Source organism: Ornithodoros turicata, chromosome 6 (genome assembly GCF_037126465.1).
Source record: "Ornithodoros turicata isolate Travis chromosome 6, ASM3712646v1, whole genome shotgun sequence".
In the NCBI taxonomy this organism is placed as follows: Eukaryota; Metazoa; Arthropoda; class Arachnida; order Ixodida; family Argasidae; genus Ornithodoros; species Ornithodoros turicata.
Genome location: NC_088206.1, coordinates 71,545,914 through 71,564,733, shown reverse-complemented (window position 1 = coordinate 71,564,733; position 18,820 = coordinate 71,545,914). Strand labels below are relative to the sequence as shown.

At 45.7% G+C, this 18,820-nt stretch overlaps 1 protein-coding gene across 1 annotated transcript in view; it reads left to right on the top strand.

The window, feature by feature from the left end:
* LOC135397288 (uncharacterized) overlaps window positions 1-18,820 on the top strand; it is a 368,507-nt gene that overhangs the window by 153,876 nt on the left and 195,811 nt on the right. The window contains exons 4-5 of the mRNA XM_064628745.1: window positions 12,335-12,407; window positions 18,631-18,711. Coding sequence (XP_064484815.1) covers window positions 12,381-12,407; window positions 18,631-18,711 — 108 coding nt within the window. The 5' untranslated portion in view covers window positions 12,335-12,380. The remainder of the gene's footprint in view (window positions 1-12,334; window positions 12,408-18,630; window positions 18,712-18,820) is intronic.

Below are 18,820 nucleotides of genomic sequence, written 5' to 3'. Positions count from 1 at the left end.
GTATATACAGGGTGTTTCGCTTTAGCTGCAACAATTTTTTATAAAAAGGGGAGTTGCCTTAGGACGCTTTTACTTGTGTCATTGGATTACTCGACGGGGCTGATACTAGGAAACCATTTTTTCTCAATAAGGGGAGTAATTAACAGATATATTATCAACTTTTTAATTATTGACTTTATGCAGCACATTGCAATTTCGATATTAAAGCCTCATCTTCACATGATGCGCTCGAACCACTGATGAAGCACGAAAGTAATCGCAGCGAGTGGCTCGAGACTATAACATCTTCATTTTTTTTTCTTTTACAAATCAATCAATCAATCGCAGCGCGCGCTACAGACCTAACTGTTTCACCTCCGCCCTCTGCTGCAAACCGCAAGTGATCGGCAAAAGAGCATCAGTGACGTCGACATCTGCGCCCTCACTTAGCGTCACAGAACAACGTCATACGCGATTCAGGGAAACCCTTATCGTGGTACCTTTTCACGATCTTTCTTTCGTTTTTCTTTTTTTTTTGCTCTCCTTTCTTCCATCTTGTGGTGGCAGTCGATCGCCGTATAACTCCTTTCATCCTCCTGGACACGGCTCTTGCCCTTCACCGGTATACGATATGTATAGTGGTGATGCCGAAAGTTTCTTGCAAATCTGCTAAAAACGATGGAAACTGCTAAAAAATATGGAAATTCTCAGGCTGGAACGCAGAAGAAAGGACAACATACAAGCCTCAAGTTCCTAAGAACCATAGATCGAGAAGTTACCCGTCAAAAAGAACTCGTTACGAGTTAAGTTACCGCGTGAAGAATGTAACTGAGTTAATAACGAAGTTCTACAGCCTGAAATGTAACTCGCAGTTACGGAGTTACTTAAAAAAAGAACTAGTTACTTCCAAGTTACTTCGGACACAAAATATCACTACGCAGGTGCAGCGCGCGTGAGCAGTTGAGTTAGACCTTGAGGTGCCTGGGGAGGAGTGACACACGCTTAGATCGTTTTTATGTCCAACAATTTGAACGCTTTGCATCTTACTCCCTGTGGGCGCACAATGGTTCAACTTCATTTCAATGCAGCGGTTCTTACTTCCTGCATAGAATACTGTCATTGATTGAGTATCACATTTTATGGCATAAAATGCCACGAAAGAACCGGAGAGAAAGCAAGAAAATATGTGGACGTGAGTGAAAAGCGAATTAAAAGTAACTTGGAATTTCGCTTAAGTTACTTTGATAAAGTTACCTGAAAAAGAAACGAGTTCCTCGAAAGTTACCACGGCGCTAAAGTACCGAGTTAAGTTACAAGTTACCAAAAAAAAAAAAGGAACTTAGTTACAGTAACGAGTTACTTGTATACTTGTAACGAGTTGCCTCGAACTCCGCTAAGAACAATGAAAGAAGGAAGTCACTGAAAAGGTTAGCCAGCTGTAGGACCGGAACCCACATCTTCTGGACTGCCTAGAGAGATTCTTCCAGATTGCCTTGGTAGAGCCCTGGACCTACAATCCTTCCTTCTTTCACTGCTAAAAACACGCAGGTTACATGTAAACAACAACAAGCAACACGCAATCCGTCGCAGCACACTAACAAACGGACAGCGAGCCATACACTGCATCCAGTTCCAGTTCGAGCAGCTATACTGTAACAGGACGACAGTCGGAAGGAAAGAAGAGCAGTGCAGGACGAAACTGTGACTCCGTCGCATCAAACGATGCGCAAGAAGGCCTCCTTAATGACGCTGCTTTTGAAACACTAACGATGGGGAAACTCAACTCCCGAGCAGAGATCTCGCTTCTTGTAATCTATGTACTTCGACTCTCCTGTTTCAAGCTGCAGTCGGGCGTAGCCTTTTTGGCGAAGCTAATGCTTCAGTTTAAGGAAAGAGAGGAAAAGAACAGGTAAAAAAGGATAAAGGAAGGCACGGAAAGACATACTCTTTTGTGTACCGTAAACGTACACAGGAGGTATTGGGAGTGCGTCGTTGTTGTTGTTGTTGTTGTTGTGTGTCTAAAAGTCTACGCTCGTAGGTATTAACTATATATATACTCTAGCGTGGGCGCAGGAATGCAGCTTATTAGGCTGCGTAGTTTTTTTCGTGATACAGGGACACATAGAAGCAATTAGGTTGGTAGGGCAAAAACAATTGCTGCTCCACTTTTTTTTTAGTTTTGTGCGACGATGGCTTTGCGTTTGTTGTATTTTTTTTTTTATATATAGCGCTCGCTATATCTTGTATTTTCGAATATTTGTCGAAGCGCGTTCAAAAGTACCAACTTACGAAACTTTGGCGTCATCTTTCTCATGTGATATAGTACAGCCTAAAAACAGCGGATCATCGCTCATGAACCGCTCGGAAGCGATCGAGCCATTCGAAATGATAACGACTCTTTTTCCTGATTTCTTTTAAACGCGAGACGTATTCCGTTTCGTGGCAATTTCTATGTGTGGACGCTGACTGCCACGAAAAGAAGGCGTCTATATGTTTTCATCAAGTAGGAAAGCTATCTATGCAGTTAAACAAAGAGATGGTGTGTGCGCTGGTTGGTGTATCATACTCGGTAAAAATAAAAACGGACCAATAAAAACTGTGTCGTGTCGTTCGTTTTGTTGTTCTGTCTTCCTGATATTCCCCGGCACTGTTTTTTTAAGAGTTTTACCGAGCATACGAGGTGTGGCTATTAAATAACGGGACTGGAGCGAAAAAGTGTATTTATTACAAAAATATTCGAACTCAATTGGTGTCCCCTTCAACATACTCCCCTCCCCTATCTATACAACGTCGGGCACGAGTTTGCCATTGTTGGAAACAATGCTGGATGTCTTCAGGTGCTATAGCCCCATCGGTAGCGTTGCCGTTCTGGCCTTGAGGACGTCCACAGTTTGGAAATGTGTTCCTTTCTATGCGGATTTCACCTTCGGAAACAGGAAAAAGTCACACGGAGCTAAATTGCGGCAAGTAAGGAGGGTGGCCCAGCACAGGGATCTTCTTATCGGCCAGAAACTGCTTCACCGACAGAGCGTTGTGAGCTGGAGCATTGTCTTGATGGAGAATCCACGAGTTGTTCTTCCACAACTCAGGTCTCTTTTTTTCTCACTCTTTCTCTCAGCTTTGTCATGGGGGGGGGGGGGGGAATACGTTTAATGCAAAGTAAGAAAAAGAGAAGGGAAAGGTTAGCCACGATGTGGGCTTGCTATTCCCCAAAGCCAAGCCAACAAAAGAAGATACAAACAGCTGGGACACAGAAAATTATGAAAAAATACAGAAGGATCTTTGTCAGGATCTCTATATAATAATGTTGATTCACTGTCTGACCCTGTGGTACCCATTCAGCCATGACCACGCCATTGATGTCGAAAACAAAAAACAAAAAACAATAAGCATTGCCTTCACCTTCGACTTGCTCGTTCTTGCCTTCTTCATTCTTGGCGACGATGGGAGTCTTCCAGAGTATGGATTGTCTCTCTGTCTCTGGATCGTACTGAAAAATCCATGTCTCATCACCTGTGATGATGTTTTCCGGCAAGTGAGGCTCTGCTGTGATTCGTTCCATGATGTCTGCGCACGTGTTTTTCCGGACATCTTTCTGATCCTGATTGAGGTTTCTGGGGACGAGATTGGCGCGGACCTTGCGCATGTTCAACCGTTCGTGCAAAATTTGTCGAGACGGTTTCTTTGTCAACATTCGCCATTTCTGCTATCATCCGAATACTCAGGCGGCGATCGTTGCATTGCATTAATTTTCTTAACGTTTTCTTCCGCTGTTGCTGTGACGGGCCGAACCGGTCTTTCATCCTCTCCAACGTTTTCCCGTCCCTCGGCAAACGGTTTATGCCGCTCAAACACTCGCGTACGTCACATCGCATTATCGCCGTACACCTCGTGCAACAGCTTCAAGCCCTCGCTCGGAGATTTCTTTAGTTTCGCTACAAATTTCAGGTTTATCCGCTGCTCCACTTTGGCGCTCTCCACAATTCCGGCAACACGACTATATACCCCTCCCTGCAACGGACTCCAGCAGATAGACAACGAGCGACAACAAAAACGCGGCTTATCGGGGCTCGTCGTGGAAGGTTCAAGGTCACTAAACTGCGCGTGCGTTTCCCGCTCCGCGAAGTACACAATGGACCTTTTCCATATTCGCGTCGCCCCTGGCGGTGGAATGTCGAACATCGCTTTACGAACTGGCACCTACGTTGCGCGAGAAAGTAGCAAGAGAAGATTGGAAGAAGAATGCGGAAAGAGTGAAAGCGCATTGTACAGATTACCAGACCTCAAACGTCCGCGTAACCTTGAAACCGATTATCTCCCCACAATGAACATGACAGTCGCCCGCAGGTGGGTCCATGGCGCTGTTTACAGCAGGAAGATGGCGGGCTCAAGGGCTGGGCATGCGCATACGCGTTGTCGGAAATGGTCCATTCCTACCAGATGCGGAGTTTCGTTATTTAATAGCCACACCTCGTATACTACCTGTGGAGGACCATAGACCTGTGGAGGCATAGTGGTTAAGACGATCGCTTTCCACGCCGAGACTGGGAGGTGACACGGGTTCGAATCCTGTCTGAGGTTTTCCCTGGGTCTTTCCCAAGACTTTCCAGACGAATGTCGGTACAGTTCCCCCTGAAGTCGGCCCAGGAGGCACACTAACCTCCCCTGTTCCCCACTCCTTACCTGCTGTCCTCTCTCCATCTGTCCACGTCTGTACGCCGCTCATAGCCACCGTTGCTTCGCGGCGCTAACACGAAATTAAAAAAAAAAAAGTCTACCTGTGGAGGTAATTCCCTTAACACCGACGGAAGCGCTATCTTACGTACCGGATAACAACGCTTGCAAGAGGAAGCGGTCACAAAAAGGCGTATTCCCCAGCTCTCTTCTCACATCACAAGCGATAACTGTATGGTTCTGTTGGGGCAGAGCGTTTTATGCGACCCTGTCTTGTTTTTATGGTGTGGCTGAGGCGAGTAAGGCGTAGAACGACAAAAGAAAGAGTTGGGCGACGCCCTAGTCGTTATAGACAGATATGCTATTGGGCGTCGCGATGCCCAGTACATATCTGCCTATAATGACTAGCCGATTACACCAGCAGTGGTACTCAAACACACAGTCTACGCCTCATTCCATCAACTGGCGTTCTTCAATAGAATTATGCAATCGTACGTCGTTTAATCTTAAAAGGGCTGCGACACTTGACCCTAACTGTCTTCCGCGAGGCACGTTATATACGGGGTGCCGTGTGCTGAGCTTTCATCGCACGTTAAAGAACCCTCAGGTGGGCAAAAGCAATCCACAGACCGACCGCTGTGTGGCGTCGCTCATGACCTCAGTTGTCTCGCGACGTAAACCCCAATTATTAATTAATTAATTAATTAATTAACTTGACCCTAACTTATGCCAGGTAAATGTAAAAGACAATTTTTTTCTGTCGGATTTGAATATGCATTTCAGGTTTTGCAGCAACGGGAGGTGCGTAGAAAATAATCATGGCGAATACCGGTGACATCATGACGAGCAGTTCTGTCCAGGGAAGAACCTCGGGGGAAATCACGTGCTTACGAGTACCAATGGAAATGGCCGAGGCTTTTCCTCCTCCGACGCCACAGCTCACGGTGAGGTAACCCTAACTGGCAACCTTTGGCTTCGAGCAACAACAGGGTTTTTCTTTTCGTTTCTTTTTTTCACCCACAAACGCGTTTTGGAGTAGCCAGTTCTGACTGGGTCGGGACAGGGTAACCTCTCCATATTTTTCTTTCTTTTTCCAATCCAATCCAATCCAATCCAATCCATTGAAATTGGACTACACAGAGCTTTGGTACATTAAATATCCTGAACAGAAAAACAATTTTTTTCCCTCAGTATTCTGGCGCGTACTGCAGTGCCTGCATGATGTAATCAAGCACATCTCTCAACGCGTCACGACCCCCGTTAAGTGATTGAACTCTTCTTTCAGTGTTTCACCGGCCTCATAGCTACTACTTTACTTGATATAAAGTAGACCCAACGCAACCTTCGGTATTGGTTTCAAATTTGAACCAGACTATCACTTACAGGGGGAGCCTATGTTCCATCGAGTACCGCAAGACCTATACCAAACGCCACGCCACGCAATCACGAATAGCTGGAGTCACGCACGTTTCTGTCGTACAACCAGCGCAAAAAATAAATAAATAAAAAATAAATAAAAGAAAAATAAAAAAATAAAAAATCCTCAATCAGATCGTCTTCGCAAGCCCCGCATCCCACCTGGCCTTTCATGTTTGCGATTCTTTTTACTGCTTGGTTGTTTGCGTCCCAATCTTCCCGTTCGCGACGTCAGGTACACACACACACACACACACACACACACGCACAGAGAGCGCTAGCACATCGGGAAAATACAACGCTCGAACCATCCCTTTCTGTTGCTCTTCGCTCAGGCAAGATATGATAAAGATACATGTCTTCCTGCCTGACCCGCTACACACAAAAGACCGCTCCTCCTGACCGCACGGCGGCGCGCCTGTCGGTGACATCCCCATCTTCCCATTGGTCCGCCCGCCCATACAATGACTGTGTCGATGCCGATCGGACTTTTGCTGTTTTTGACGGGGATCCGGTCAGCCGGCCACTTTGTGTGCTCGCCAAAGTTTTTGTGGGTAGGATGGGAAGTGGTCGGGAGGGTAGGAAAGAGAAGGAGAGAAAGAAAAGAGAGAGAGAGATTGTTCGTGTCGTAAGGGCTTCTTGTTTAAGGTTTTTACTTAGGAGATACGTTTGTGTTGCGACGAACTGGCTACAATGTTGACGCTATGGTTTGAAGAACATGTTGTCAATAAAAAATATGACGGAACAAGGCCACGTTTAAGTTAATGACAGTTTTTGGGTTTATTCCGCGATGTAACTATGGTCATGAGATCAATTTTGAGATCAATGAGATGATTTGGTCAATTGTTTTCAGCATGAGAGCTCTGTAACGCGCGCTGAAATATCGGAATACAGCACCATCTTGTTTGAACCCCGGAAGGCAACGTGCCCGAGCAATTTATGTCACTTGTACGGCTTATGTGTTCATGTCCTCGGCAGGGTTCGAACCAGGAACGGCAAACGTACACGCGACCATTGATCCACCGAGGGCTGGTGTAGAAACTGGATGCTACACAACATGGCTAAGCCTCTGAGTAAAAAAAAATAGCGTTTGTGATGAGCACGAATTTAGGCACAGTGCTTGAAGAAGCATAACTCAATTTTGAACACGATGGGTGTTTATGAGGTAAAGAAAATTACATTGATTAGATTTAAAAATCACTCAATCAAGATTGCATTGATTGAAGCATGAGGCGTCTACCCATTTCAGCCAAAATGAACAAGCGTTCCCAGCTTCAACACGAGCAGTATTAGCTACTTCACCGGCAATATCAGCACCATACAAAGACCACGGCAAGAAGAACGTCCCTATAGACTGAGGTCTTTCGTTACCTATCTTTGCCACCAGCTCGCTTGTTTTTTAACCATTGTTTCATTATGACCAGTTTTAAAATTTCCAATCGTGCACACGTGTACTCTACGTAAACTTCCAGATAAACATATTCGTATCAGTGTAACAGTTTACAGCTACACTTGGGAGGGAACAGGAATTGGTTACATCTTCAAAGAAATGCGAATCCTATTTAGATACAGCTACCCTGGCCGTCGAGATCTCAAACTGAATTAATACACGCCGGGGAGTAAGTACTTTCCAGTGACCTTGGGTGACGTCCAAAACGCTGCTATGGAAATGACCAACTTCGGCGATGCTAGAATGACTCCTGATTTATGACGCTGTACATTCCGAATCTCATTAGCCCATATTACAATCAGATTGAGAGCGGCCGTATCAGGGTCACTTTATGATGACGTATGGGACGAGAACGTGGCCTCGCAAAATATTCGTATAGCGGACCAACTTTTGAGCTTTATGATTGCGCCCAGTGGATGGAGACCGCTGCGCGATCCGGACTAATTTTTGGATACGCCGGATTTTCGGGACATTGCATCGTTTGCTTAAATTGAATTTGATGTCTCTAGTGGATGTAATAAAGATAACTTAGTCTGTTAATGCTGCTATTTTTTTTTATATGGCTTCGTGGAAATGGTATTTTGGAACGTGCTACAGCAGGGTATGCTTCTTTTGCGAAAGGAGCTGGCGTGAGACGTCAAGATGATATTGCAGCCAGACCGCATTCCAGCATGGCTCCCCATGTTTTGTGAACGACTGCTTCTCTGGATAGATTGATTGATTGATTGATTTGAAGGAGAAATAAGATGGAGTTTCAGGGAGCTTCGGTCTGTTCTAAATGTGTTGCGTACTCGTTATCTGGATAATCATCAAATACCAACCATGCCGATGTCTGCATCATTTAGTATTATTAGTGAACCCTGATTAATATGACCCCCGGTAATCTGACATACGCGCTTTCCGACCACATACTCCTGCAGTGAAACCTCAGCAAATCCCCGTTAATATGAACAATTCCGCATTATGACCAAAATTTTCGGGAACGACCATGATCATAATAACGAGTGTTCACTGTAGTAGCATTTCAGCCGTAGTAGGCCGCGTCCTGGGCCGACTTCACAGGGAGCTGTGCGGACATCTGTCTTGATTTGATTTGATTTGATTTTATTGTGCCCATTAACAGCCCATTAAAGCGCCTTGTGAATGGTGCACATACATGGAAAAATGGATCAAGGAAAAGAAAAAAGCAAAGGGAGCGCATACAGGGAAAAAAGCAGAACACTGTTAGGCAAAAACACTTCGAACAGTATGATAAAAATTCGTACTGTGCTCTTAGTCTTAAAGTCTTAGGTCTTAAAGCGGCTTTAGGAAAACCGAAGCGAAACACCCCGGCAGCACAGCCGGCGCACGGACGTATAGGTAGCGAAGGTATAATACTGAACCGAGACAAGTATATATGCCCTGAATACTGTTAAGTTGCGCCAGCTGGGACATATTGTCCCCTATAAATCGAACAGCTTTACGGAATATTACAAAATCGTGAACAAAGTAAGAAGGAGGAATGCAGTACAAAAAAAAAAAAAGAAAAGAAAATCGAAGAATGCACGACTTTTCACGACGATTTTTATGCCGATGAGCAGTTTCTCAAATTTATTTCGATGTGTCGCGCGTGTTGACGAAAATACAAATCTTGAAGCCTGGATGATTGTTTTAGGAAGTGACGGAGGCATGTTGTATAGAAAGGAATGGCACGAGGTAAGAAAAAAAAACCGTAAAATACCAGGTAGGGGAACGATGTAATAATAATAATAATTTAATAATTGGGTGTTTACGTCGTGAGACAACTGAGATCATGAGCGACGCCACAGCGGTCGGTCTGTGGATTGCTTTTGCCCACCTGAGGGTTCTTTAACGTGCGATGAAAGCTCACCACACGGCACCCCGTATTTAACGTCCCTCGCGGAAGACGGCGTGTCTAAGCAACTTGTACCCTGCCACCAAGTTGCTGGCGTCCTCGGCCGGGTTCGAACCCGCGATCTCGGGATCAGAAGGCGAACACGCTACCGACTGAGCCACCGAGGCCGGTGGGGAACGATGTGCTCTGTGATTTGTTCTGCCGCCCTGTGCGAAGTGCAGTACTCAAAAGAAAAAGAGAAAGTTCGTTTTCCAACAGAAAGAGAAACGAGAGCAGCTGGAACAACGATGGTACTTTGATTGTGACATGTGATGTGCTCGTGAGGGAAAGCTTTTTTTTATTGTAGTTGACCGAGTCTGTTTTGTTGGATTTCTCCTGTGTTTTTCTTTTACTCTTGGAGTTTTGTTGTGCACTGGTTGTACTCACAGCTGACGCCGTCTCGGTTGTTCCGTGAGATGGCTTTCAAAGGCTGGCTTTTTCTTTATAAAGCGCCTGAATTCGTATTGGTGTTTCGGTTTTGTTTGCGAGCTTTAAAAAGAGCGAAGCAAAACCATTTCGGCCCTAGTTAGTACGACGCTATATTACTATTTTGAACTTCGACGTTTTTAAGTTTCAACGCACCAGTAAAAAGCGGCATAAATACGCGTATAGCTCGTTGATGATGGTACCAAATAGCTTTCGTCCTCTACCATTTCCCAATAATCCACTCTTTCATTGACTTATTTACTCACTCCTTACGCTCACTCACTTGGTCAGATGCTCAATGGGTCACTTAATCCTGTGGTGTGTATGTCGTCCTTTTATATGTGCCCAGCACGGCCGGACATTCATTGTTTTTAAAATGACGTATCCAAGTTGCCCAAGTTTTAACCCTCTTCACTTAACCCCTCGCTCTTATTCACTCACTCAATCACTCGTTCACTTACTCTTTCTTTTTTTTTTTTTTGCAAATCCCCTCCCCACTCGGTCGCTCATTTAGTAGTTCACTCGTTCACACACACACTCGCACCCTGGCGCCCCAAAAAAGAGAGTGCATTGAAATCAACCGAACCACGAGAGTATCGGACGCAATCCGCGAACTTCCCGATTCCCTAAAACGGATACCCTTTCCCCAATACGACATTTCCCAAGCTCTTCTGTTCCCTCCCCCCCCCCCGAACTCGCGGAAAAACTAAGTCATGCAGCAAAGTATCGCACCTCTATACAGGGACGACAGACCCACATATGAGCACATCGTTATTACGAGGCATTCTTCCCTTTTTTTCCCCTTTTCTAGGAGCAAGCTGGGCTTGCGGGGACCGGAGAATCCGCGTTAGATGAAACGATCCTCGCGCCAAGTACCAAGCCGGTATTATGCGTCGCATTTCATTACTTATGGAAGCGATACAAGCTCTCCCTGGGAACGTGTATACATTTATATACGTTGCATTGGGAAAAGCAGAGATTGCGTCATCTAGCGGTGTATACTGCGTAACAGAAGAGAGACCAAATAGATATGAGTTTTTGTGTCAGAAAAGATACGAAACAAAAACGAGAGTAGTGGAAGGCGAAAGGGAAAATAAGGTCAAGAGGCTCAGATATGTGCGCGTATTTCTAGCATCGTCGAGATGAGTTTGCTCAGCTTTAGTAACTTTTTTTTTTCGTTTTGGTACCCTCCGCGGTGCGCGAGTTGAGAAATGAGGTTGTGAGAAAATGAAAGGAAGTAGCGTACGGATGTGAATATATGTGTGTGGGCGTGCAAGAAATAATGTGTGTGATGATTACGTAACTTCTTAGTACGTTGTACGGCAATGGAAGCGTAAAGGTCTGTTCCGACATATAGCGATTTGATATATTGTGCTACAAAATAGGGCGATATTTTCCTCCTCGCAGTGCTCGAAAACGCTAAAAATTAGCGCTTGCCCGAGTTGAGATCCAGTCAACTTTTTCAGCGCTAATATTAGCACTAGATTCGTGTTGGCCAATGAGGAGGCCCTTCAGTGGTGACGTCGCGGAAGTCGTGGAGCTGTTTTGCTTCCGCATTTCACGGCATGGCGACCGCATTAAAACCGGCGAGTGTGTCATCCCAAATGTCTGATAATTTTTCTTATTGTCCTTCTTGATAAGGGGTTCAGTCAGTTGATCGAATGTTTCCGTCCAACGCTGTCGATCTCTGGAGGCGTCATGATGGGAGAGACCGGAAACGATAACTTCCACTAAATTATAGAGCTTGCGCCGCTTTGCAAGTGTGAACCGTCCGATAACAGTGAGCGCTGTTTTTGCGTGCTGTTTTGTAGCGCTATATTAGCGCGCAGCTATATGTCGGAACAGGCCTTAAACCTGACAGGGTTCGTAACTGTATACTCTAACTGTAAAATGAGCTTACATACTCACTTTACAAGAGCGTGTGTGTGTGTGTATATATATGTATATATATGCCTAATCTCTTTCGGCGTCATCCCACTCATATATTATCCCACATGCACTGAGGTATGGTACCGCAATTGTTGCGGCGAATCACCTCATCCCGTCGTCATTCATGTAGTTGTTGTTGCTAACAAAAGCAAGTCGGCAACACGCTTTCATTCACAAAATGCGTTTTTCCAAAGAGCAAACCTTACCACGAGAGTGGGAAAACTTCCACCGCGCGCTATCCCGTCGAACCACCGACTGCGCCACAGCGAACAAAACTATAACTTCTCGATTAGCGAGCATCCCTCATACACGTGTCGTACGATCCGTATATAGAGATGCATGCTCCACAAACCTAATTAGTGCTTTAGCCTCCCTCTGCTCTGCAAACACACAAACGTACACACACACACACAGACAGCAAAGCGGTTAATGATAGCTGCTCCGTACACGCCAAAAGGCCCCGGGTGTCTCTAAGGTAGTACGAATACATATCGTGCTTTTAGAACCAAGCATAATCCCAGTAATGCGGCATCGAATGAATCAAGTACTCTGCCCATTTCTTTCAGCATCAACTGGAGGAGAAGTATACTGGTTGCCGCCAAAGTAGGCCTAATGAAGCGAGGGGAAGGTAGTAAAACGGTGAGAGCTTCTCTCCCTTTCCATCTTTCCTTTGATTTGGTGCCGCCCTAGATGAGCTTCCTTCATCTCCAACTAGAGTCGGAGCTCGGGTGATTTGAGAACGCTGCTTTTGTAAGCCCACTCCAGCGGGTGCAGGCTTTGGAAGAACTGCTTTGGAGATATTTCGTCAGCAGGTTTGGAAAAAAAAACAACAACAAATAGGGTACATAGTGCGCGGCGCAGGGAATTTGAGTAGGGGAGTGGGTTCGTGTTGAAAGTAGAGGATGTGACCACGTCCAAAGAGGAGGGCGATGTTTAAGGGGGGGGGGGGAGATATGGAGGAGAAATCGAAGATGAGGGTGAGGTGTGTTGGGTGATTGAATTGCACCCGATGTGTGCGAGTGATGAAGGTGATTTTCTCGAAAGCTTCGTTCCGATCGAAGTTTGAACATTGTCTGAAACGAAAAGGGCGTGAGTGGTGATGGTGATGGTGATGATGAACACAGAGGTGGGCAACGTCACGACTTACGCCGTGCGGGGAAGTGCGTCCTGGGCCGACTTCTAAGGGAACTGTGCCGACATATATCTGAAAGCGTCTGAGGAAAACCCAGGAGTAACCCCATACAGCACACCGCGATTCGAAGCCGGGTACCTCCCAGTCTCGACGTGACATGGCCAGCACGCTAACCACTGAGCCACGTGAGCTGGTCGAGAGCGGAAAAAGGCCGTAAGACGGGTTGGAACGTAGAAGCAGCCAATGACGCGGACGAGGACAAAGACCACACTCGACGCCCTGCTAACTCTCAACGAGAGTTTAGTTAGTTGAGAGTTGGCCGGGTAGTTCGCTGTGGTAGTTCGCTGTGGTAGTTTTCCTCGTTCCTTGCGCTGCTTCGACGTTCTGACATGCATGAATACCAAATGCCACCACTTTATGACTCAACTGTAAGGTGGGAATTTTTGGCGGGAATTAACATTGATTTAGGTGTTGAATGAATTGGCAACCGAGTAAATGAGGCTTTACGTGAGAGCATTTAATTCTCATCATGGTATAGTAATATGACGTCCTGTTTAAAGGGGGACTTCGCGACAAAATCACCACAACAATTTTGGCGTACCCGTAACCTTTGGGATGTCAGGAAGATGTGTACGGAATATCTCGTTCCAAAACGGCGCAGATTTTATTCAGACGAATTTATTACGAAGCGAGAGGGCACCCAAAAGCAACACACTGCTGACATCATCCGGCAAGACAGGTTGCGAAGCAGACGACAATGCTGGGTGACGTATAGCATGGAGCTCTGTTTTCTGCTCTTTGCATTTCGGTTTCGGTTTGCTATTGTCATCATTTACGAATTAATTGCTCGCACAAAATGAATGCGAATGTTGTATTCGGTATCAAGGGGGTGGTTCGTGTTCGTTATGATACTCACCTTTTTTTTTTTTTAATCCTTGCGAAGTCTCCCTTTAAGCAATTTTGCAATAATTTCCGAACCATGTTTTCCTGGAGTAATAGTGGGACGCTGGTACGAATCAGTTTCGGATACTGATACTGCAGTAGTAGGATTTACATCACAAATATATTTTACACTTACAGGAGCCATGGCATGTTCTTCTAAAAATCATCGTGTTCATCCATATTAATAATCATTATGCAATTAGTATCGCTAATGAGTCAGAGAAGTTGGCCATCACAAAATCTCATGACTAATTTACTCTCTAAAACCGTTCGAGGAAGCCCGCAAAAAAGTATCGGTACACTTCCCAAACAAATTATAATTTTATTGAGGAATTTATAAATTATCGTGAATTGTTCTTATTAAGTTCCCTCACGAAGAGGTGCACAACACTTCCAAACGAAGGAGCCAATGTTCTGCTGTCATTTAAGATCCTGTCGTCCCCGCGTTTTTTTTTTTTGTTTTTTTTTACCGCTTTCTTCCCCTTTGACTTTTTCATGGCAGTTGTTCTGCCAGCGACGACGATTTACCGTTAGTTGTGTTCGGTGAATTCGGAAGCATCACACGTGGGTTCCCCATTTCCTGCTGTGTCAACTCCTCTCTGTTTGTTCTTTTCTCCCTTCGATACCCCCCCCCCCCCCCACCCTCCCCCCACCCGAACGTAGAAGCAGAAGAGGCGGGGCAGAATCAGATCGTTCACTTTGAATCTTTTTGATTCTGTATGTTTGCCCTGTGTACCTCCCTGTGCGTTTCATATGTACTGCAGGGAAACAAAACAAAACGCACACACAGACACGTTCGCCCCCCTTTTCATAAAAGGCCTTCCTTGGAAATGCTGACTCCCTTACATTCTCTTTGCCTTTGCGCGCAGACAGAATTCGATGATCAGAAGCCGAATGCAGAAACGATGTGTCGCTGTCATGCAATACTAAGAACGTGCAGGCTTGTTTGTCTTTCCTTTTTGTTGCCACCCTTTCTATTATCTTCTCTGTTTTAATTTGTTTTCTTAACACGTGCGTACCAGCCCAGAAGAAGAAGAACAGTCTCTGTTCGAAATATCGGCGGCTCTCTGACCTCTTGAAAAATCGTAGGCACCAGCCAGTGAATATTCTAAGAAAACGCGCAGGTGTGACTAGGTGTCCTTCGTGTCCTAGGTTCTCCTTCGAAACGAAGCGCCATAAAAAGATACGTCGAATGCAAGTCACAAAAGGGAGTTCTCACGCTTGAGGAGCTTCTCGTTTTCATGTTCCCCTGCAACACGGGCGCGAAAAATGGCATTAAGTGCTTAATGCCTTAAGTCTTAATGTCATTTTTGCATTGCCGCATGAATATATTTAATGGCATTTGTTCGAACGGCAGTTTCTGCAGAATGAGACCGCGACAACTCATTCGCCGATGACATATACCTACTCTCGACCCCATTGTCTGTGCAGAGTAACAATTTTATTCTCGCATGAAATCACTTTACACCGCGCAGGACAAGATGGTTTCATAATTTGAGGTTACGCGAGTATTCTTTGATGAAGGAAAAGCTTGAGTGGTTTAAAATTTTCACTGGCAAAAAGCGAAAGAACGCGTGACGGCCCCAAAAGAGGCGGCATCGACATCGTGGCGTTTAATGTCATTACAAACTGACGTATTAATGCACGACCTTCGTGCATAATGCCATTCGGGACCCTAATGGCATTAGGCATTAATGTCATTTGTTCTGGCCGTGTGTGTCACAGATTGTGGAATACTTCAAATAATATCTCCGGTACTGTTGCTGGATTTAAACGATGCGCTGCCGATACTGCAGCGGACATTCGCCCTCGCAAGCACACTTTCGGATAACATATGCTAACCAATCGTACCAAACCCACCATCTGCACAGCTATTTCCATCGAGCTGCACTATAATAAACACACAAATACACGAGAAAAAAAAAAGGGAACACAATATGTCTCCCGTGTGTGTAGCCATCCGACACGCCAACGAACGAGCTAACCAGCCGCGTAAACAAAAAAAAAAAAAAAAAAAGAAAAAAAATTGATTTTTCGATACCCGCCTTGTTTTAGCTCGCTTCTTCGAACTCGAAGCAATAGAACGGGTGTTCAACCCTTTCGGCGTGGAGTACAACGAGATCTCATGTTGGGGCTTCATTAGCGAGTTGATAGTTGCCCCCCCCTGCTGCGTGAATACATCTACTCTATCAAGCCACGCTACCCGGCAAAAATAGGTTCGTGGAGAAAAACTACGCAGAAGACAGAACTTATCGACCTTCACGTTTTTGCAGCTGAGCGCCGTAGGGTTGTTAATGATGACCGTGTTTTCGTTAACGACGATGTTGACGTTGTTGCTGTTGTTGTTGTTGTTGTTATTATTGATGGGGACTTTAACGACGCACGTGTGTCCCAATTAATCGAGGGATCGAAAAATAGAAGTAAGAAATCCGGGCGGGCTCGGGGTCTCAGGAGACGTATTCATTTATCCAATCCAAACTTTTTGGATTGGATTGGATTGGTTTGGAGTAAGGCCACGCTGAATCACATCCTATCGTTCTCTCACAACCCCCCCTTTGAAAGCCCACAGACTATTTGGGATCCACATGTTCTTACGCTGCTGTATGACTTGATATTCCGTTTGACTTCTCTGTATTATGCAATCAACGAATCCAAAATTTACCAAATACCTGGATATGAGTATGAGATGCAAGTCATGCAGATATTGTTAAACCTCGTGCGTGGCTGAGTAGATACATCCTCCGGTCGTTGGTTGCGACTTTGAGGTTTTTTGCGACGTAAACAACGAGATTTAGCCGAGGCAGGAAAAACAAATATTCAGAGCCAGAAAGACCCACTGAAATCACGGAAATCAGAGGACCCAGGTTCGATTCCTGGCGTCAGCACCTTTTCCTTTAGTTGCTTAATTTGAGGTTTTTTTTGGGTTTCCCCCTCTAACTTTACAACGCACATGTCGCCGCAGTTCCTTTGAAGTCGGCCCAAGACACAAACTAATATAATCCCTCTTCCGCGGTCCTGTCTATGGTCCTCGCTTTTGCCACAGTTGCGGTACTGGCTTGGAACTAAGAAAAATACAATTGATAAAATGTTGCGAGCGATAGCTTCAATATGTGTTTCTGCAGTGGCTAGGTTATTGAAAACATGAACTGGATCCGGTGGATTCTGCGTACATTATGAATTGAATCTAATACTTCAGTATCCAGATAGATGGATTTTTGATCACTTTATCTTTGATATCATTCGTCATTCGAGAGCTGCGAGAAAGAAAATGTTGACATTTCCTCACATTTATTCTACTGTCAGAAGAAAGGTATACACAGAAAAAAACAGATAGTGTTGTATACTGAACAAGCGCGAGAATAGATCAACCCAATCGTTCGTTGGCCCTCACACTATACTACCCTCCTCATCTCGTAATTTAACACTCAATCCCCAAACGTACCATATCCTCCGGTTCTTTACAACTCTCCACAACGGTTTCTTCCCCCCCTTTCCCCCCTCCTCCCCCTCGGCATGACCAACCAGAATGGTTCTTGGGATTCAACAACCCGGATATCCACTGGCAGCGTCCGCCGCTGTATTCCCGGGCGGTTTGAAAAACTGTCCGTGAAGGGGGGTGGTGGCCCTATCAGACGGGGCCCAGGCCCTTCGCGCAATTAGCAATTAGGCCCCGTCTCTTGCTTTAAGGCCCGCCAGGGGATTCAGAGGCGCCGACTCGAACTAATCGCACGTAAACTTTTATCGTGGACCACGCGGGCGGGCGGACGGACCCGAGCTGCGCCGCGGTCCGGCCTCCTTTTATGGCCGTCCGAACATAAAAGACGTTACGAGGTTAAACTCGAGTTCGGGCCCAGCCGCGTGCGACGCCTAGTGATCGCGGCAGAAAGCTTCCGTGACTCGGGGATCGGTGGCGTCTTTATTGGCGTGCATGATCTCCGGGCGTTAGGGAGGCGCTCCATAAAATCTCGGAAAATGGCCGGCCGTTATTCCAGGCTGTGTACTCTAAAAAATAAGTATAGGATCATGGACGCTCCTTCGGCGGGGATCCTCACCTCCACGTTCGGTGGATCACCCGTTCCTTGCACGCCTTCGAAATTGCTCTACGGCCAGATTGGAATACGTGCCCTTTTCCGACACCGCCGTGATTGGACAAGGGTTCTTCCCTCGTCTTGAGGGGCGTCATGGCGAAGAATGCTGATTTTCGTGACTTCATATCGAACGTTAAGGCCTTTCGTGACGTTATATGATGGGGTGTCCAGACAACAACAACAACAACATCATGACAAATAGTCATGTTCTTTGGCATCAGGTTAGGGTTACAACTGTGCCCACTTCGCCTATACAAGCGACAGTCACACTCGCCTTTGTCCCTGGAGTAACAGAGACGGAAACAGAAAAACCTGAATCTGGAAACATGAGGAACGTATGTCACAGATTATAGGTCGCCTGTGGCAGTCCTGATCACAAAATACGGAATATTTGATTACATGCGCAGCGGGATTAATGGTTGTTTGCACATGAGGGTGTATTGTCATCAAGCGTGGACATATGTTTTGTCGTCAAATAAGGAACCTACCTGGATGGGTAGGCTATTTTTCACATCTTGCAAATCGAGATTGCAGAACAATGTTAGAGAACTATTCTAGGTAGTTACCTCGCTGACGATTTAGATTACTGTCAGTATTCAACTGGCGCAAAAGGGTCATAAGTCAGACCTCCCTCGTTGCGCTAATAGATGTCACTGCAACATACACTCCTAAAGAGAAGACCCTTCTTTTTATTATCCAGGAACGGCAACATAGCACTTGCTGGTCTCGCTGCAGAGAGGGACATCACCGGTGCGTCGGGACACTGCAGCGCGCTTCAAAGGTCAGTCTACCTGTACCATCGGTCTTCTTCGTCCTTACGGTCACCTCATTAGGAATTTAGTTACAAACGAGCACCGATCGAGCTCTCTCCGCCTCAGAATCGTGCAATA